This window comes from Equus caballus, chromosome 4 (genome assembly GCF_041296265.1).
Source record: "Equus caballus isolate H_3958 breed thoroughbred chromosome 4, TB-T2T, whole genome shotgun sequence".
Classification (NCBI taxonomy): Eukaryota; Metazoa; Chordata; class Mammalia; order Perissodactyla; family Equidae; genus Equus; species Equus caballus.
The window spans coordinates 92350228-92372987 of record NC_091687.1 but is presented as its reverse complement, the minus strand read 5'-3'; the positions used below and the strand labels follow the sequence as shown (position 1 = coordinate 92372987).

General features: G+C 38.8%; 1 protein-coding gene across 3 annotated transcripts in view; it reads right to left on the bottom strand.

Moving 5' to 3' along the window:
- The window catches only part of EXOC4 (exocyst complex component 4), a 738285-nt gene that overhangs the window by 94796 nt on the left and 620729 nt on the right, over positions 1-22760 (bottom strand). For all 3 annotated transcript variants that reach the window (XR_011438236.1, XM_023640178.2, XM_005609413.4), the window contains one exon: positions 17808-17986. Coding sequence is in view for 2 of the 3 variants with exons in the window: in XM_023640178.2 (XP_023495946.2) it covers positions 17808-17986 (179 nt within the window). In the remaining variant the exon portion in view is untranslated. The remainder of the gene's footprint in view (positions 1-17807; positions 17987-22760) is intronic.

The window sequence follows — 22760 nt, the reverse complement described above, 5'->3', positions numbered from 1 at the left end:
GAGAGCTATTGAGATTTGCAGAGGTAGTAGGTGGGGAGAGAAAGCTCTGAGACTGCAGCTCAGGGGGCTGTGTTCTTGAAGTCATTCATACAGAAATATATATTTCCACACTGGAATAATATTGTTAATGGAGGTTAAGGTTGATTAGTTTCTCCATTTATTTGCTAATTGATACAATCCACATATTTCCATGTACTAGGTATCGTATTAATTGGTAGTATAAAGAGAAAAGAGATGACGTCTATACTTTCAAGGTGCTTAAATTCTGATTGAAAAGGCAGATATAGAAATAGATAAATGGCTTAAAAGACTACGTAAAATGCTGGAGCTAGTTCTTGTGTGTTATGAGAGCTCAGAGAAGGGTTATTTAATTCAGTCTGAGAGGGCCCAAAAAAGTTTCTTGAAGTGGTGATGCTGAAGCTGAATTTTAAAGGAGGAACAGAAATGAACCAGGTGAAGGAGAATGGGAAAAGGTAGGAGAAAGAGCATTAAACACAGCTTGAATACAGGCAAAGAGGTGAGAAATGGCGTGGCAAAGCAGGGGAACTAAGGGCAGCTCAGTGCCCATAAAACCAGAGATCTAGACTGTGAAGAACCTTCTGTGTCATCAGGATCTTGGACACCACCCAGAAATGATGAGAAGCCACTGTAGCAAGTTCTCTGCTCACATTTGCATTTAGATAGATTACTTTGGTATGGTGGTTGTAGCACAGGAGGATAAGGAGAATGGAAGCAGGCCAGTAGGAGGCTACTGAGATAATTCAGGTGAGAAACAATGAAGGTGTAAAGTCGGACAGTGACAGTTGGAAAGAAGAAGAAATGATAGATGTAGAAATATTTAGAAAGTAAAATTAGCTGATCTTCATAGGAAATATCAGAAATAGGAATTATTATTATACCTAATTTACAGATGTACAAAATTGAGACTCAGCAATAAAAATTATGTCCTACATCCCATAACCAGAAATAACATTTCTACAGGGAAAATGCAGCCAGAGCTTCTAGCAATTAATTTTAAAAAGAACTTCTAGAACATACACATTCATTAGTCAGTGAGTGAATATTTGTGCCAAAACAGGTACAGAAGGAAAGATTGCTTAAGGAAAGGAAAGACAAGTCAAAGAAGAAGGTCAGAAAGAACAATTTCAGTACCCAAATCCACACTTAGCAAGGGATAAAATAAGCATCGAACTAAATATACTGCTTTAAATAAAGAAGTTAGTGACCAAAATATGTGGAAATCCAAAGGTAATTGTACTGTTTAATCCTAGGAGAAATTCTTAACAGAGATAAATGGATGACTTGGGAGGAACTGTGCTTTATAAGATAATTGTTACTATCGGTGCCCGAAATGAGAGGGAGAAAAAAGGGAATGGTAGTACTGGAGAAATAAGTAAAAGGGTTGGCTCATTTATAGACACAGACTTAACCACCCAATTCAGCAAATGGAAGAAGGGTAGCAGATTTCAGGCCCTCACTGGAAGCCCTTTGTTAATTTAATTCAGTTTAATGAAACGTTTACTGAGTACCTGCTATGTTCAAGGAGTTATGCTTTGAACGATACTATTAGATTGGCCCTGTCGACATCTGTATCAACATGAAGTACTCACCTAGCCCTAAGTCGCTCACCCAGGTTGGCTGTGATTCTCCCTGGTACTTTGGCTTACAATCTAAGCCAATACAGAGCACAGACGAGGGAAAGGAGTCTTGGGAGTTTTACTGCAAGCTGAGTTGTTACCTAATTCACATGACTAATTCAGTGTGGAAAGTAGAAAATTAAGTGAATTGCAACATGGGTAATTGACTCCTAATGCATTCAAGCTAAATAGCTATTTTCACTATTCTTGTTTCCCAGCCCTTCCAAGTATATTACCCGGATGCATTTCTCAACTGCTTAGATGTTTCAAATGGTTCTGCTGAAGCTAAAAGAAGCTCTGTGAAAGATGAAGCCTTTTTGTTGTTTCACGATGTATGTGAAACCATTATAAGTGATCCTAAGCAAAGGACTGGTATACAAAGGAAATCATGGAATAATCCACTATCCAAATACTGAACATAGGAAATACCATATTAGCACTTAAGAACCTTAACTTCTTAATCTAAAGACCAGAATGGCTTAAACTTCTTACACCCTTATAAGGAAAATCCTACTTTAGATTAAGTTATACTTTGCCACCAGGATTTTATTGAAGACTAAAGACTAGAGTTAACAAAAATTAAGTACTACAAAGTTATGGTAGATGTTTTAAATTAATGCATATTTATTTCTTATTTTGAAAATGTCACTATTAATGGCATTAATGAAGTGTCAGTATTTTTTTCCCCCCGAGGAAGATTAGCCCTGAGCTAACATCTGCCAATCCTCCTCTTTTATTCCGAGGAAGACTGGCCTTGAGCTAACATCCATGCCCATCTTCTTCCACTTTATATGTGGGATGCCTACCACAGCATGGCTTGCCATGCGGTGCCATGTCTGCACCTAGGATCTGAACCAGTGAACCCTGGGCCGCTGAAGCAGAACATGAGCACTTCACTGCTGCGCCACCAGGCCAGCCCCTAAAGTGTCAGTATTCTGTTCACCTTCCTAGGAATATTCAGGGCTACTCAGACATTTAGCAGTCTATAATTATTCTGCTTTTAAAAAGAAACAATTTATAAGAAGTCTAACTGAAAATAAAATCCACATGAACAGTGAACTCAGAGACATGTTACCAGTTAATCCCTAATGAAGAAGAGAACTCAGTTGAATGCAGACAGAATCCCTTGATGATAAAGGCCCAAGAGCTCCAGAGCTGCTACAGGTCCGTGCCTGAGTCCAAAGACCACAGAGATTTTGCAAGGCCGTTAAATATAAGTGCTCAAAGTCTGATTTCAAATGCAATACACCTAAGATCCCTTGACAGTGAATAAATGATCAAGAAGAATGGCCCAGCTATCAGAAAGGATAGGAAAAGGGAGAAAAAACTCAAGGCACACCTGGGCATTTCACATTGAGTAGCACTATGGGCAAATATTGGCAGTAAATGAAAGACTCGGGAATAAAATATTCTCAGGAGGGCTAGGAACGAGGAAATGAGCTTTACAAAGCAGAAGAAATAGAAGGAAAAAACTATCATTTATCAAGAGATCACCATTTGCTAGGCACTATAGCAGGTGGTGGGTACACATTGGTTGACTTGATCCTCAAAGTAACCCTATGAGGGATTTATAACACAGATGACACCACTGGTGATGTTAAGTGCCTTCTTCAAGGCCAAGCCCATGCTTATTTATCTATTGAGTTATGCTTATGCTGAGGAACAGAAATAAGGCAGGAATGTAACGTTAGATGTCGGTCTTGCCTCAATATTCCAGGGATGGGACTGGGTCAAGGGAAGGAAAGTCTGGGCACAGTATTGAAGAAAAGCACCTCTCGCCACTTGTTTTCGGGAATGGGAGGTGGTGGGAGGAGTTTCTGGCCACTGGTGGTGCTTGTGGCAGCCATCTGTCTCTCAGTGACCCCTGCTCTGCTTCCTGGAGTGAGGCAGATACAGCAGCATATGTAAAACTCTTTTGTGGGGGCGTTTCTCTAGCACATTTCCAAGATTTCTGTGAAAAGCCCAAAGGCTGCTGGCTTGAGCAAATGCGTTAATTGGGTTTGTGGTACCTTTAAAAAAATTATACAATGGTGGAGTTTTCGTCACACTCCCTCTTTTAGAAGCAGACATGACAGAAGTTCTGAATATTCCTCTCTGGGTAAAGTTTGAGCAAATATTTTTCTTCATAAAGCCAATCCTAAAGGATGGCTTTTATAATTAGCGTGCGAACAAAGACTGATGTTATTTCTGCTTTTTTTTTTTTTTGAGGAAGATTAGCCCTGAGCTAACTGCTGCCAATCCTCCTCTTTTTGCTGAGGAAGGCTGGCCCTGAGCTAACATCCGTGCCCATCTTCCTCTACTTTATATGTGGGACACCTACCACAGCATGGCTTGACAAGCAGTGCCATGTCTGCACCCTGGATCCGAACCGGTGAACCCCGGGCCGCTGAAGTGGAAGGTGTGAACTTAACTGCTGCACCACCAGGCCAGCCCATGTTATTTCTGTTTTGATGCTCACAATAGTCCATAAATCTTAAAATGAATATTTAGGTGAGAATTTCTCTCTACACAATCTTTCTCAGTATCTTGATATCACAATTTAAAGATTGTACTACAAAAGGTCAAAATCTTGTTATCACAGTTCTTGAGTGAAATTCTCTATTTTCCAAAAAATCATGCAAAAAACTCTCTTGGAGATAATGGACAGGTCCTCAGTAGGCCCAAGGAGAGAGTTTCCAATCTTTACGAAAGAGGATATGTGGGCGTTTCAGGCTACCTCAGCTAAATCCCCAGAGATTCTTCACTATAAAGAGAAGAGACTTGGTCTTAAATGGAAAATAGCACTACTCCACGAAGGTGCCCAAAATAAAACCTGGAATAAAAGCTTAACATCTAGAGGCATGTGTTATAGATCAGGGCCAAAGTTTGGATAAAGTATACTCATCTTTTAAAAATAATTCACTTGGAACCATAGCTAGCTGAATTTTTTCAGACATAAAATGTTAAGATTCTCAATAATGAGCTATAAATAGAAAGAGATATTATTTGAACTGTCATTTCTCCCTTAGGTGTTAGGCTAATGACTTTATCATTTTCCTTTCAGGAAGTTTCTCATATAAAGACAATCTTGATATACAGAGACCCACTTACATAGCTTATCACCATCTTTATTGAGTTCTATAATATTATCATTCCAATAATACCTTGTCTTGTCTTCTAACAACATTAGGCTTCATAATACCTCATCTTTGCCATACACTGTGTGTTTTAGAAGAACGACGTTCCAAAGAGATATAGAATACACAAATATTGGAAAATAAAAAGAATGAAAAAGAAAAGAGGAAAACCCAATTGCAATTAAAATGCAATAGCCCTCCTCTGCACGTCCCAATGCTAGTTAATACAGACATTTCCAATAACTTTAATCTTTAAGTGGTGATTGTTGAAAAAAAGAAATCAAGTTTGCGTTTCTTAAAAGACAAGAGGGAAGAAAATGACTTGTCATATCTGACTGGTTTGGAAATATAAAATCCAATTCTGAAGAAGGAGAGATAAGAAAAGTGCTGTGGAAGTGCCATCAGCTTAGCAAACACTAAATAATGAACAATGCAGAGACTGTCCAGCATGATAAAATACTCTATTAGAGGGACTGTTTTTAAATGAGTGATAATTGTGGCACATCCACAGTGAAAGGTTATTGAATTTTTATCTGTAGCCGGAAGCTTTTGACAGACTTGCTGAAAAGTCACCTACAAATAGTGCCTTCTTTAGATGAATTTGACCAAAGGAGTTTTCCAGCATGTAACATCTTTCTGACATTTACAGGATTTTTGCTTCCTTGAAGAATCTGATTGGATATTCTTGGTTTCTAGAAAGACACTGAGGTTTTTCATCAGTCCTATAGAGAAGTCCTAATTATTCTTCCTTTCATAAAAATTGGATTAAATTGTTAGTTAAGAACTCCAGCCAAATTGACCTAGGATTCAATGGCCAGAGCTCAAAGATGTTAGTGCGTAGAATTAACTGCTATTAATAAACAACACTGCCCCTTAGAGACCGACGCCTGATATATCCCTGTAACTCATATGAAGAAGGAGGTCTTTTACACTTTTATTGTATAATTGATAATACTGGATAAAAATTACAGTATTGAATTTAGGATAATAAAGTTTAAAAAAACTTTTTCCTAAATACATGACTACAAAATTTGGTTCCAAAATAGACCCTTGGCAGGAGTACAGCTTTTATGCTTCAGCTTCTTAAGAGTGGGGGAAATGTCAAGATCACTCACCCCCTCTCCCCCTTTTAAAGTGCATTTAATGCCATTCATACCAGGGACTGCATCGCATTCATCTTGCTACTGTAATTTGGGGAGACAGTGGAAGAACAGCATTACCTCTGTTGGGAAACAGAGGCACGCAGGTTTGGTGTTCTGAGGCACACTAGTAACAGGTGATTATGTTGTTTTACTAGACACTGTGCTCTGCACTCCGAGAAAAGTCAAGTTTAGTCTAGATTTTGTTACTGTCTCATTTTGACCTTGGGCAAATGGCCGGACTTCTGTGTTTCATGATCTTGCTTTGTAAAACTGAGAGAATAAAGGCTGGTCTGTCAACGACAGCTTGAGGCAGGGATAAGGGATTAAGAACTAATCATTATAAAGGTCCTTGAGAGTATGAAACGCAATCTAAATGTTGAGTGTCATTACTGTCATCATGGCCTCCTTTGGGATCGTTACATACACACACATTCGCACATCTCGCCCCTTTGCTATACTTTCCGAGGGCTGGCGGTCTGGAAAGGGTCTTTACGCACTATTGATTAATAAATAAGCTGCCTGAAAAGCAGATCTAGTTTACATTTAGAACACTTTTCTACATTCAGTCCCACAGTGATGGAGATTTCTTCCACTGAATCTAGGTCAGCCCTCTATCCTCTGTTTTCCCCGTCAGGATTCGTCTCTTCTGTCCACTGCATTTTGTAGCATACCTAAACTGAGTTTCAAGAGTGAAGAAACCAAAAGACACACTCTTTTTCTAGCGAAGAGTTCATTAAGTCATGGCTTCACATTGGTTGGTGGGCTTATCTCAAGTTTAAAAGCACCTATCTGAGGGCTTCTCCAGATAAGAGCTTAGATTTAATAGTACAATCAATGCCTGCAAGTACAGTCTTTCACTTGCTTCTCATTATAAGAGGCTTTTCTGTTGGGCAGCCAAACCAGTCCCCCTAGATGACTTGCTCAAGGCCTGCTGCCCTCGTAGCCACTCCTCCCACTACTGCGTGGGGTGTTGGCTCTGGGCTCGGGTAATTCTGCATTTCCACCATCTCTTCAGTCTGGCTCTGCAATTTCAGCGTGCCATTTTAGAGACTTTCTTTTCAACTTCTTCTGCCTCTCCCTTTCCCAGACATTTCCATTTCTTATTTCTTCTTCCTGGTTCCATTTTATAGTTCTGTTGGAAGATAGAATCATTCCGCTGGAAGCTCCCAGTCACCACACTTAAGCATCCATGATATTATCATATTTTAATAAAATATTTCCCTTATGGATACAAATGTAGGCATTTTCAAAGAAAACAGCCACATAAATCTTTATGAGGAGATACTTAGAACTCCATAATTACACTGAAATGCCTACAGCACTAGCCTTCTGTAGCTTCGCAATTGATAATCACCTCCTCGCCGAGGGAGGTAGGGCACGACTTTCTAATCAGTACTCAACACGGGACAATGAACTCTACAGTGACCAGCTGACTGATAAGAAGTGAATTGCATTTGGTTCTGGCATGTTTTCCAGTAATAGTTAAGCCCTCTTTTCATAGTTTTGAAGAACAAAAAGGTATCCTTTTGAGATCTGACTTTGGCTTCTCAGACACTTGTAGGGCACTTGTAGACAGTGGCAACTTTCAGAGGCAGGTCCATTTTCAGACCCATTCCCATGACCTCGGAGACATTTAGGAACTCTGGTGGAGTGACAGCCATGATTTACTACAAATGATTCAGGAGCACAGATGGTGATAGAGTTTTAAAAGCAACCACAGGACTTGGGATAAAAGAGAAGAGAGAAACCCGAATGGGTAGGAGGAAGGTGAGGACCCAGTCCTAGGGGAGGAGAGCACTGAGTGAGAGCTCCAGTGATAAGAACCCCAGGAACCCCATACTGAGTCCCACCACGTATCACACACTGCTAAGAACTCCAAGTTCATCACCTCATTTAATGGTTACAGCAACCCAATGAGTATGAATCATTATTTCTACTTAACAGGTAAGGAGACCTGTTTAGCTCAAAAAGGCTGAATAATTTCCCTATGGTGATACAATAACTTGCTTGATTTGTCCCCAAGTGTGCCTGACTTCAGAGTCAGATATGTGCTATACACCTCCTAGCCTAAAGAAGAAGCAGCGGAAAGATTCTATGAATTAAAAGAAAAACACAGATGTTTAGGAAGAGGCAAAACGACCATGATTTAGGAGCCAGGTGAGGGTACTCAATGAGAGGAAAGGGAAAAAAATAGAGTAGAAATGTTGAAAAAGGGGACTAACCCCTGTGTATCAGTATTTAAAATGCACTAAAAACAAAGGAACAAGGGAACCCCATGGGTCAGCCTGAAGCTTGGATGATACGTAATAGTAATAGTGCATGGTACATTAATGTGGAGAAGCAGCTAGAGGGGTCTGGATGTTTTTCCTTATAAAATGAGAGAATTACCAGCATCTCCATTGTTAGTAACAATAAGGGTTTCAAAAGAGTCCTAAGAACAATCAGGTGAACACCCTGAGCACAGGGACTTTCCATACAATTCTTTCTTCATGAAGATAAATTTCAATCAGTTTGTAAATAATGAGTGCAATTAACACCGAAAATGAACACAAGTGAATCATCATAAAATTATCATTTAGAGTTTTTACTCCTACAAAACTTGATTAAGTTGTCAAATTGGGTACAACATAGAAATACATTTGGACATTTTAAAAAGTGATAAAGGCTCAAAAGTACAGGTAGTCTCAATTAGATAAGATCAAAACAAATTCAGAGTTGGACCGTGGGCAGGAAACTCACAAACAAGATATGCTACCAATGGTAATTCAATTTTCTCAGTAAACAGCATGATCATGAAATTAGTGAATGACAATGAATTTGGAAGCTATCACCAACAGAGGAAGGAGAACAATAAGAACGAAGCCACAGAATGAGAGGCAGCTTAAGAAAATGACAACTAATAAGACCAGAAAATGATTACGGCATAGAGAGCCTACCCTCAGAAAGATGATTAGACAAACTAAATATGTAGTTAGGCTAAGCAATGCCTGAGGAGGAGCTGTCTGATAACAGTCTATAAATATTTGAAACTTGTAAATACCGAAGCAGGAGAGGAATTACCACGCACTGAGTTTTAATTAAAAATAATCAGATGAAATTATGACAGGGAAAATTCTGGCTTAATGGTTTGACAAAAGCAAAGCTGAAATAGGACAATGTCCCATGAGATCTTGGCTAGGGATATTTTTATTCTCATTTGCGTCAAGGCAGAGAAATAAACAGCAGAGAGGGTCTGCATTTTATCTTTCATTTACCATTAAGGCGGAAAAAGCCCATAATAGGGAGCTCTAGCATGGGAGAATTCATATTCCACCTTCCAGAAAATGTTAAATCATAGTAGGAAATGCATAAAGGCCTCCTAGTATGCCACAGAGCCATGGACGTGGGGGAGGTACAGACACCTGGGCCTTTTCCGTCTTTATTTCAATGATATAATTAACTTGTAAACACTTCCACGTTCATTTAATTGGTTTGGCAATCACAGCCTTTTGTGTTAAGAGAGACACTGATTCCTTGTGCCCTTCTCATTCAGCTGTCTTGGAAAGGGTAAATGGAATGTTATTATTTTTAATCAGATTTGGGGGACAGTTTGGCTAACTAAAAAACTGTTAAGCAGAAGTGGGTCATTGTCTTGAATCTGGCACAGACATGAAGTGCCACATCTCTGTGTCTGGTGTTCTTGTCCATAAAATGGTAAGTCATGTTAATCCCAAGCCTTTGAGAACAGAAGAACTGGCAAAATAACCACAAAGCATTTCCCAAATAGAAAGAGCTACAGAAATTAAAGAAGAAATTTTGAGGGGCCCTAAATCAGTGGTCCTCAATCTTGGCTATTTGTCGAAACCCCTGAGGAGATGCTAAGAAGCACAGTAGTCTGAGCATCTCCCCCAGAGAGTCTGACCAAAGCTCAATAGGTAGGTGATTCTAATATAAGCCAAGCTTGAGAACCATTCCTTTAGAACAGTGGCTCTCAACCTTGGATTTGATTGGTTTGGAGATGCCCAGGACACATCTGCAAACAATTTAATGGAAATCTTTGGGAGTGGGGCCTAACATCAGTATTTTTTTCCAGCAGCAGTATTTTTAAAGCTCCTCAACTGACTACAGCTGATGTGCAGCCAAGTTTGAGAATGACTACTCCAAAAGGACGTTTCTCAGGAAGCAAGTTTCACTTGTAAACAGGTTTTGAGTCAACATCGCACTTTAGATCCTAATGAAAATGGATTAAAATAACTTTATTTTTAGTAAAGAAAATTCAGATAACTCTTTTAATCTCAGCATGGCTGTGTCTGAAATTAACATGGTTGTGTACATTTATTAAGGACTGTTTAACATATGTGGCCATGAACAAGTAGCTACAGGACCTAATGAAGTGGCTCAGGGTAGAAAAACAGCTCCTCCCACACAGAGCCTTTCAAACCCACAATATTATAATCCATATCACTGCATAATTGTTTAAGGTGCACAACTATTTTTTTTAAGCATCTATTCAACTTGTCCAAACATCAGGCATTCATCATGTTAAAAAACAGTCACTTAGAAATATAAACAGACAAAAGCAACTTGTGGTGGAAAAGCGGAGGGTTGATCTAGAATTCAGAAACAACTGTCTAGTGAGGACTACATGAATTGGAGGCAGAAAAATCAATCCCAGAATGCGATCAGTGATAAGTCATGTTGATAGGAGTTATCCTTGATACAATGTGATAAGAATGGAACTTTATCTCTGTGGTTTTCCTTCCCCAAACCAATAAGCCCAGTCTAATCATAAAAAGACATCAAACAAACCCATATTGAAGGACATTCTACAAAATACTCCACCAGTATTCCTCTAAACTATCAAGGTCAACAAAAACAAGGAAAGCCTAGGAAACTGTCACCGTCTAGATGAGCCTAAAGAGACATAAAGACATAAAGATGTATTACGACATCGTACAGGAGATCCTCGAATAGAAAAGAGACATTAGGTAAAAACCAAGAAAATTTGAATAAAGGATAGACTTCATTAATAATAATGTAGCAAGATTGGTTCATTAGTTGTGAGAAATGTAAGATGTTAACAACCGAGGAAACTGGGTACGAGATACACAGGAACTCTGCACTAACTTTGCAACTTTACTCTAAATCTAAAACTCTTGTAAAATTAAAATTTTATTTAAAAAAATCAATCCCAGGAGCCCCACAATGAATATATTAGCATTCGTCAATGAATTAAGGTGAGAAATTATATCAGTAGCTAGACTCTTTGGGAATTGTGAAGAAAGTGCAAGGACTGGAAAAGGGTCAGTATAGTACCCAAGTTTGAAACAAGCAAAAAGGAAACCATAGTTTTTTTATATTAGTCGACTTGAACATTTCTAAAAATAATTATAAAAAAGTCAAATAATCAAATAACCCAAATGCAACAGAAGTCATCTGATGGCGTGCAAATTTGCCAATAATATAAAATTACATTCCTGCAATAGTGAAGCATCTGTCCTGCCCTGTGCCTGACTGTGTTGGGAGAAATAAAACATACTGACAAATTATAAAGACATAGCACAAGACAGTGTTTTCCAGAAGTTGTTCTAAGGAAGAAAACTCCTGTGAGATGCTCTGAGGCCAGAGAATTCCACTGATAAGTTTGGGAAACATGGCATTGCTGTAATTGCCCCATTAACACAGTAAGGACTGTAGAAGTTTTATTGTATGCAGGAATTATATTTAATGTTCTCTAATCTAATGTTTCTCAGTGTATTTAACCAATAATTCCTTTTCCCTCTAGCATCAATAGAAAAAATTTTGGATAATGCTAGGCCTAAAATCTACTTCTCTATCAGGGAATTTGGGGGCTGGAGAATGGAAGCTGTCGTTATCCCTGTCTTGATATGACTTGTGGACATTTAAAGTGTGTTTCAAAGGCTCAGTATCTGGATGGGCATTATTTTAAAGCTTTATCAATGACCTAGGTGATGATCTCCAGCACTGTCCAGCAGAACTTTCTGTGATGATGGAAATGTTCTGTAACTGTGCTATCCAACACAGTAGCCACTGAGCATCTGAAATGTGGCTAGTGTAACCGAAGAACTGAATTTTTAGTTTCATTTAATTTTAATTAATTTAAATTTAAACAGCTACACAAAGCAAGTAGCTACTGTATAGGACACTACAGTATCTAAAATATATTATATAACATGATAACAAGACAGGTGGAGTTCCTAATTGAGAAAATACTTGCAAAACAAAAACAGAGAGTGACAAATTAGGGAAACATTTCATCACAACTAAGATAAAATTCAAAAGGGGTATGTGCAATAATCCCATATATTTAAAGCATAGCCGTTCTTGTTACACACAGAAAATGATGATCAAAAATGATTACAAGTTAACTGTAGGCATTGAAGTATGTCCATTAAATTACGATGACCCTCCTGGATGGTTTAATAGGAATATGGTATGAATGAACCTGCTAGTGCTGTACCTTAGTACTGGTCAAGGCAATGACGTAGTAGAGAGAAAATTAAACTGGGAATTTAAAGACTTGCTCCCATCTCAGTTCAGGCACAGACATGCAGCGTGATCACTCTGAGCCCGTAACTTCCTCATGTGCAAAATAACTGCGTTGGACCAGATGATTTCCAAATCCCTAGCAATAATTCTACTTTAAGACAGATGTATAATTTGCACGCTCATGTTCACTGCAGCATTATTCACAATAGCTAAGAGGTGGAAGCAACCTAAATGTCCATCGACAAGTGGATGGATATAGAAAATGTGGTATATACATACAATGGAATATTATTCAGCCTTAAAAAAAGAAGGAAATCCTGTCATTTATTACAACATGGATGAATCTTGCAAACATTATGCAAAGTAAAATAAGTCAGTCACAAAAAGACAAACACTGTATGATTGTACTTTTATGAGGGTATCTAAAGCAGTCAAACTCTCATAGAAACAGGAAGTAGAAAATGGTCACCAGGGGCTCGGGGAGAAGGGTAAGGGGAAGTTGTTCAATAGGTATAGAGTTTCAGCTGTGCACGATTAAAAAATTCTGAATATCTGTTATACAATAATTTAGTTAACACTACTGTACTGTATACTTAAAAATGGTTAGGATGGTATATTTTATGTTATATATTTCTTACCACAATAAAAATAAGATATACAGTCCGCCCTCCATATCTGCAGGTTCTGTATTCATGGATTCAACTAACCTCGGATGGAAAGGCCTATGATGGTTTCGTCTATACTGAGCATGTACAAGCTTTTGTTTCTTGTCATTATTGCTTGAACAACATGGTATAGTAACTATTTACATAGCATTTATATTGTATTAGGTATTTTAAGTAATCTAGAGATGATTTAAAGTATACAGGGGGATGTGTGTAGGTTATATGCAAATACTACGCCATTTTATATAAGGGACTTGAGCATCGAAGGATTTTGGTATGGCGGGGGGGTAGTCCTGGAACCAATCCCCCAAGGATACTGAGGGACAACTGTATATAAATAATTGTATAACTAGTACTGCAATTCCTAAACCAATTCCAGGAACCACAATTAGGAGATCTATTTGCCTTGGAAGTTAGAGGGATGTTTAACTTTGTGGTTTCTCAGACTGAAGAAGACTAGGGTACGACTTTTATTACTTTTCATTATCCATGTATGTGGGCTCAGCAAGAACTTCAGTAATGGGAACTGAGTGAGCCAGTGGTGGATAAGCCTGGTGTCAAAGGAAGCTACAATAGGGCCCACATTCACAAAGGCGAAGAGTCAAATCACCATCCAAGAGAGTGCGAATGAACTTGGGCCTGGTCTGGGCTCCTAATTCTGTTAGATCTGGTTGTCCTTGACTCAGAGACTGGGGCTGTTAGGCCAAAAGTCTTTAATATTCAGAGATGGGCAGGGAAGGGCCAGGGGAATTTTTTCAGATCCATTAGAGTATTTTATAGACAAAATTCAACATTTAATTTCTGAAGAATAGGACAGAGGAAAGAGGTTTAGATTGAAGCAAAGGGACTTTAATAAAAAAAAAAGATGACCTCCTAGATTGCAAAGTTGTTTAAAGAGTAGAATACATAATCAAGGAAGTTTCAGAATCTCTAATCCTGGAGATTTTTTTACAGAATCCAAGAAAGAGAGGAGGGCTCCCCCGAGGAAGCAATGTAGACAAAGTAAGCCCTTGGGCTCCCTTCCAGTTCTCTCTGGTCTATTTTTAAAAGTAACATATCCCTAAAATGAAAGGATAAAATACAAAAGAAAATCATTAATGTTCAAATTGAATACACCCCAACGATTTTTATGTAGGTCACATTTTGCTGAGAATTTTCTTAACCATAGCAGTTTATCTCAGAGTTCTTACCCAGGATTTTTACAAACAGCAGTTATTACAAAGGATGATATTATTTTGTGCCGTTACTATAAGGTTGAAATTTTGATCAACAGGGGAAAATACATATAAACCTTGAATGCCCAATGCTAAATATGATCCTGCTCAACTTCCTTGCACTGAAAGCACATCTGAACATAAAGGAATTCTAGGAGTGGGAGTGGGAGACAGAGACAGAGTTGTGGGTGGGGAGAAAGACAAAGCTAGAAAACAAGGCATGTACAAGGAGAACCAGAGAGACCATGAAAGAAGGTCAAGCTGGGTTAATCCAAGTCCTCTCCAGGACTGTTTCTGGACTTCTTGGCAAAAATGCTCTTTTTGTTCTGGATGAAATAATTCTGGGTCTGCTGGTGTTCAAGGTTGTTGCCATATGGAAAGCTCTTACCTGAGATGGAAAGCAAGAAGGAGAAAATAACAAGGGATAGAGAAATGGGGAGAGAGAGAGAGCAGATATGTAAGCATGTCTGTGATGTTTAACTTGTGAACTTCTGGATCCAGCCACACCTGAAGTCTTTTGATTTACCAGTTTTATGAACCAATGCATTCTTTTTCCTTCAAGTAGTCTGTGCCTTTCAGTGGAAAGAATCTCAAGGAGAACGGGTATAAGGAAGATTGAGGGTGGCAGTGGGATGGGGGGAATATCAGAAGAAATGGAGCAGGAATCATGGACTATAGTAGGACGAAAGTAAAAGCAGTGGCTTTGGTGTAATCAGGATCTATATGAGGTGAGGAGACTTTTTTAAGTGTAAAGAAGACAGAGTGACACTTAAGCAAATGCTAAAAGAGATGGAAAAATTATCTTTAAAAAACTGGTTAACTCTTGTCTCCTGGACAAATGGCCAACCATGCCCTGCCACTAAAACGCAATACTGTCTTCAGTATGACATGAAATGTTTCAGGTGGATGAATTCTGCTGTAATATTTGAAGAGATATTCTACTATGAAAATAATTTTCTGCAAACTTCCTCCATTCCATTACACTAATAGCTTCTTAATTATAATACAACATGGCATTTACCATACTAAATAGTCAACAGGATGTGGAACAAGAAATGAACCTAAAACCTTCTTTTCTTAATTTCTTCCCATCCTGCTGAGTATCCATGAGTGCTAGATAAAAGGCTGGCATTTTCTTCACGCTATCTAGGCTCCAGACTTGGAAACACTTTTGTTGAGGTAATCATTTGGTTCACTTTTCAAAAGAATAATAAAGAGCTGTCCCTTATTCCCTTTCTAGAGTCACACTGACATGGAGCAATCAAAGTAACCCATTATCAGAAAATTCCCTGCTTTGTTCAAATTATAAACATCAATGGGCATCGCTCCTGGGAATTCAAAGAACAGACGAGTGTGTAAGAGCTAGGCTTGTTGTTAGCAGAATAAACCAGGTTTGCTTGATGCTTTGTTTTACCAAAGACAACATAAGTAGTGATTACGGTTCCCCTGGGTTTTGCACTGATCGTCAAAATGCTGACAGTCACTTAAATCACTCACTGGGCGGAATAATCATCCTGAGAGGAACTGAGAGGGTACAACTTATATTATAAAATGGAACTGAGCACATGAGACAAAGTATTAACGGGCATGGTAGAAGAGATGTCAGAATAACGGAGATGATTAAAGACATGAATTAGACATCAACTATACTCGGTACTCTTAGTGACATGAACACAACAACTAAATTGTGCAATTACAAAGCTGAGCACAACTCAGAGAGCATCTTTGTTTTTGAAAACAGCCTATGCCAGGTTAGCCTGTGTGAATCACTTCTGTGTGAACCACTCAGTGGCTTGCTATAGAGGTTATGCACTTTCTCACTTTGTAGAGCCCTTTTAGGCATAGACAGAATAGAAAACTGGAATGTTGGGCCACCAGAAATAAGAGATTGCATTATTAAATATTAGACATTGGTGGCCCACAAAACAAGGACGCCTTTCAATCATCACTAATAAACCTACCCAAGCAGCCCCTGCATTTGCAAAAGTCAAAGGAAACCAAGAAAACAGGCATCTGATCTCTTTTCAGAGCTGTTTATTTTGCAATTAGCAAAAGGGAAATTAGTTCTCTCTGACTTTTTTATTTTTGGAGGAGTGGGGTGAGTCTGGGAGATAAAATGGGTAATTTAGACTACTGCTTGTGACAGACTGTGTGCTATGACAGACTATAAAGTTGAGGGCCTTTCAAGGAAACCTACTCATGCAGAGTCTGCTCAGATCCCTTACTGTGCCCAAACTATCCTTAATAGGTGGATACATTTTTATTCTTATAGGTTTCTGAGAATAAACATGTATAATTTTATCAGATAAAAAGTAACATTTTAAATAAAAAGTATAAAAATAAAAGTATATAAATAAAAAGTAATATTTTAAGAAGACTCCTGAAGCAGATCATATAATCTCGCTCAAAAGCCCGCCTCCTACTGTCCATTTTCCCCAACCCCTATTGACCCTAAGGATGGCCACATAATCAGCATTAGAACGTAGGTACTGAGCATTCAAGGGACTCCTAAACTCTGCCTGTGTGGCCTGTATTTCAGGGAGTAATTTACCCCTGTGAATTTCATCCACACTTCTTCCATCTCTAGACTGGAAACCGCAGTTAATCAGGTAATAACTTTTCAAAAGACAATGACAATCCATAACTTACTCTGAAGTTCACAGTCCAAATAATATAAGCATTTTCTTTCTAATAATATTCTAACAATTGACTCGAGTATTAAGTTCAGAGCTGACTTTGTTTCTTTCATGTTCTTGTTGTTATTTTTCTTTTTTCCATTCTGTTTCCATGCACTCAAATCTACCATCTCCTTTCTTCCTTCTTCATATCACTTTTTCTTTGCCTCTGTTTTTAACTGCCTAACACATACTTCTAAACTAATGCTTTTACAAAATATTTATTTTATAGTTATTGAATAAAGTTTGTGTCCTAAAGTTTTTCAAATTATTTTTCTCTGAGTCATTGGTCCTTGATTGGAAAAGGTTTCTCATTATTTCATATCCTATTCCTTAATTTCCCTGAAATCTATAATTATCTCTCAGCAATCTCTTTTCCAGAATAATTGTTTTTCTCATTGTCTCTATTTTCTAGCACCTTAATCACTTCTATCATTCTCTTTTTAGACACCTCTTCATTAGCTTTACATCAGTTAAAATGAAAACGTCAACCATGTGCTCAGCTCTGAGCTCCGAGACACAGTTTCTACCCTTGAGAAGTTGTAAGGAGGACGAAATGTGTGACTTTCTGTGCTTGAGACATAGTGGTTCATTCTCACACAATTTTGTTTCTAAGGTTTAATATCAAGCTATGTTAGCGTGGACCTTTTTGGCCCCCATGCCCCACATAGAGAAGCCAAGATTACTTCCTTTTGCAGAATCACAAAATATGGGAGGTGCAGCATAAGCAGAATTCTTGCAAGAATCTTCTGACAACTTGGACATGTCCCCCATATGGTGACACGTATACACACACACATTTCAAATGACAGCACTCAGTCCTCAGATCCTCAGCTGTCCCCACCATAGCTGCCTGACTAGATACTTACTCTGGGATGTGGAAAGATTGGAGAAAGCTGACTTTGTTCGACCTGCTAACCATTCCAGGCTTTCATGCATGTTGGCCAAGGCTTTGAGGTCACTGACATCACGGAGGATGTCTTGTGGAGGGATTAATTTATCACCCAGGTTCCCGATAAGAACTTCTGACTCCTTGCCAAAGGCTGCCCTGAAAAACAAATCAGAAACACACTTCACATACAGCATGGAAAAGAGAGGAGTGAGAACACTTTTTAAGGCATGTCTAGCAACGTGGTTGTTATAATCACTATATTACAGAATGTTATTTTTCCTAGGTTTAATCTAGTGAAAAAACTATCATATACCTGCTTAAAATTACTCTGGTATAAGAGCTCTTGGAAGAAGAATGAAGTGACCTTCAAGCTTGTACCTTCAACACAACCAGTTTGGGCCTGACCTATACAGCGATGGTCCCTAGGGATGGCTTCGATGGCTGCTCTCTTGTGGGTTTTTTCCTTGCCTCTTCTCCTGCTAGAAAGTTGACGAACAACTTAGGATGTTAAACATATACATGCTTTGAAGGTTATTACAATAAATAAAACAACCAAGTTGATCTGGCAGCTAGAAAATGTTTTAAAATGTTCAAAAGCAAAGAGGGCCCAGCCTCTTTAAGAAAGTAGACTATAGTTGAGATGGACAACAGGTCTCATTCATTCATTCACTTATTTACTTGTTCTAAAAATGATCGGAGGCAAATAAACCATAAAGCATGAAGGTATTCATTACTTGGAAAGAGAAACCAGTAAAAACTAATGCTAGGATCCTTTTACTGACTGGAAAAATAAAATCAGGTAGATTTCACACAGAGCCCAGTGTCTTTATAATGCTTTTGGGAGGGTTGAAAAATCAAGTTACGTGGGGTTACAGAAGGGTGAAGTCGGAAGGGACCCTAGAGACCACATGGCACAGCCACTGCACAGATGAAGAGATGGAGGCTGAGAAGGTTAACTGTCCTGCCTACACGACACACGAGTGGCACGGCTGGGACTCAGTCACCTAATTCCCACAGCTCTCTTTCTTTCAAAAAAGAGAGGGCTGAAATGACAAAAGATGACTGAGGATGTTAGGGAGGAAAATAATGTCTTGTTGGGAAAGTTACACACAGGTAGGTAAGCAGAGCTGATGCTGGTGAAGGTTGGAACAGGCACCTGGAGAGTTTTCTGTAAGTCTCAAGGCTTTTACAACTCAAAACACCTTAAGTGAGCAGAAGCAAGGGCTTTATTTAAGTAGAACACACCAAATAAAGTTTCAAGACAGCAGTGATTAATAGCAGCTGACATATAGTCAGACTGATGCTTAATTGACACATAGGCATTTAGGGCCCAGCACCATAGCAGGCACTCAATGTTGAAAGAAACAACTGCAGTGAATTAAATGCTTATTAAAAAATGTTTATACTACCAAGTAGTGACTCATGATTAGTCTTCTTATTTCAAGAGAAGGTTATACACATATACACATTTTTTTTTTGAGGAAGATTAGCCCTGAGCTAACTTCTGCTGCCAATCCTCTTTTTGCTGAGGAAGACTGGCCCTGAGCTCACATCCGTGACCATCTTCCTCTACTTTATATGTGGTTTGCCAAGTGGTGCCATGTCCACGTGCGGGATCTGAACCGGCGAACCCCAGGCCACCGAAGAGGAACCTGAGAACTTAACCGCTGTGCCACTGGTCAGGCCCCTCAACAGAAGGTTACATTTTTAAGGGAAAGTCCTAAGTGATCATCTGAGTTGGTAAGTCATGGCAATGCAGTGCAGCAGATGGAGCACAAGAACCTTCTATGTACATACAAACCTTACTTGGGTGGCTTGTAAAAGGTCGGGTGAGACCAAGAGTCTGCATTTCTAACTAGATTTAGGCTGCTTGTCTGGGAAGCATGTTCCCTTTGAGTAGAAAGGGATAGTGCACAGGCTTCAAAGTCAGACAAGCCTGGGCCTGAATCCTGAATCTGCCACTTGCTCGCTGTGTGATCATGCTCAACTTCCCTGAGCTCTATTAGCTGGGGTAATAGTGCTGACCTCATACAAGTAATGTAAGAAGTAGATAAGATGATTTTTAAAATCCGCATTGAGAAAATTTCAATAATTACAAACATAGAGAGAAGAGTATAATAAACATAGAGAGAAGAGTATAATAAGCCCCTGCTCAGCTTTAATTATCAGCAACTCAAGGTAAGTCTTATTTCTTCTATCCTGATCCACAGCCTTCCCCCACCTGACCTTGGAGTATTTTGAAGCAAATAATTCAGATGATATTCTTAAGCGCATAACCTAGGGCACGGAACTTGGTGAAAGCTAGTAAGTTGTAGCTATTATTATTCTTAGGTCTGTTGAGATGGCTGGTTTATTTAGTGTCAACTCAAGGTATGCTATGATGAATAAATTGAAATGGATAAGAGTGATCAGAAGTAAATAAATTAGATCTCAGGGGTTAGTTTCACAAATGGAGCCTTGTAACATCAGAGCAAATGTCATTGTGTTTCAGAGCCCAGACTTTGCTCAAAATCTTCAAGAGGCAAGTTACTGTGAGAGAAACTAGTAGTTGCTTATCCAGTATCCATTATCTCACGCCTTCTTAGTAAAAGGACCCTGATATTATTGGGGTCAGTAATGTGCCCAATTTAAAAACGAAATAAAACAAACAAAAAACTCTACTCAATTTCCCAGGCCCTCTTGCAGATGTGATGGTCAAAAATATAAACCGAAAGGAGTAGACGGGCTTCCAAGAAAGCTCTTTCAAGCAGTCTTAGTTGGCAAGGACCTCTTTTGCCTTCCCCCTTTCTGGAACACAGCCTTGGCAAGTGAAGCTGCAGAAGCTCTTCTTCAAACATCAGGTGATCTTGAGTATGAAAATAATGCTAAGAACAATGGAGCCAAGACAGGAGGTCATGGGTGCACCGATGACATCAGGGAGCTGCAATGCACCCCAGACAAGACACTTCCGGGCTTCATGTTGTAGGAGAGAAAATGAAACCTTATTTGTTTAAGACCCTGCTAGTCCAAGTTTCTGCTACTAGCAGCTAAATGCAATTTCCGACACAATTATCTAATTAGCATAAGTGAAGTCATCTTCAGAAAACTTTCTGAATTTAGATATCCCTAAAATTGAGTTACTGGGAAAAGCAAAACAATGTCTCCTCCATGATTTGAGCCCAGCAGACAGTTATAATATCTTCCCCCTGGCTGTCACTCAGTCAAGTTGTAAATATTTAGTTTTCTTAATCTGTCCTTATATATCAACTCTCCCAGCCCCTTAATCATTTTTGATAGATATAACACAAAAAATGCCTCTGAGCTGGGTGGTTAAAAAGCAACAGGGGAGGCAAACAGCTTTGAAAAACAGGCTTGGAGCCATTTTTATGCATGTAGGTGTAACCCTGGGTGGAATGTGACAATCAAGACAAACGTATTTATGTAGAAGTCTAATCTGCTTGTGTGGGGATCTCTGGGCCCTGGGCATGTCTGCGGTGCGCTGCCAGCCCGGATGCCTATCCCAATTCCCTTTGGCTCACTGAGATTTGCTTAACTTCCTCCGACGGGAGAGCAACAGACTGAGGAAAATACAAACTGCTTCATGTTGAATACATAGCAGACATCTCATTTGACAGGAATCCATAATCACCCCCTAACAACCTGGAGAGAGCACAGAAACCATGACATCGAGGATAAATGATTGACAGCTATAACTATTTCACACAAAAAACCATTCCTTCAAGGATTTGTGTGTGTCAAAGAGCTTGGTGGACAGTTTTTATGCGTTACAATAACCTAAAGGGGATGGCTTTAGTTGCCTGACTACAGATTTTTTCTAAACCCTCTAATTTATTAAATAAATTATGGTATCTGCACTATGAAAAATTATGCAGTCTTAGAAATTACATAGTAGAAAATTCTTAAGAACACAGAAAAATGTTTGGTATAGCTTATTTTTAGCCATGATATGCAGCTGAGTAAAATAAGCTGTATGCACTGTATGATATTAAAAAAGAAAATAATTATATATCTATATGAACCAAAAAATGATTGGATATCTATATAGCAAAATGTTAACCGTGTGACTGGATCATGCTCTGTGCTTCTCTGAATTTTCTACATTTTCTCCAAAGAACATCTTTGCTTTTTAATGAAAAACAAATATTGAAAACCCTACCTCAAATGAGAAAACCTTTCAAATGGAGGTATTAAGAATCTCAGGAAAATTGGCAGACCAGAGTATTACAGTTACTTGTTCCAGAGGTGGTTAGTGTCCACGCAGAGGGTCTCACTGCCAGAATCCCTACCACCCAGCATCTGGGCCAATACTGTATCCTCTTTCTAGATCTGAATTTTTACTTGTTCTTCATCTTCTGATTATTATGAAAGCACATTATTTAATGAAGACATCACACATTTTTGAGTGAAATGGGCAGCAGAATAATCATTATCCTGAGAAGGTGAAGTAACAGAGACTCAGAAGTAAGAGGCACTCATTAATTGTCCAAAGATTATCTGACATAGCCAAGAACAGAAGTTAGAACTCAAAACCTGTGTGTTTTAGGTATTGGCCCCATGTGAGGAGTCACCTTTATCATCAGTAAGCCAACAGGCTCATGCAGAAGCCTAGGATACTGACGAGTGTTCAACCTATTAAGCTGAATTTTACCACACAATTATAATCTTTAAAGAGGTCGATCTGACAAGATGCATTTAAGAGATTTTTGCCAAAGATGCCAAAAATTGCCTCCATTTAGTCTTTACATAGTTCTGTTAGCCACTGAAATCTTAGGAAGGCAAAAGAAAGAAAGAAAGAAAGAAAGAATTGCATTTTCAGCAGACTAAATGCACTTATGAAAGAAATGTCATAAATAGTTTCAAAATGATTAAATTTGCAGATTTGGGCTATATTTGATAACATGACATATACACTTGGACTCATTCCTCTCTC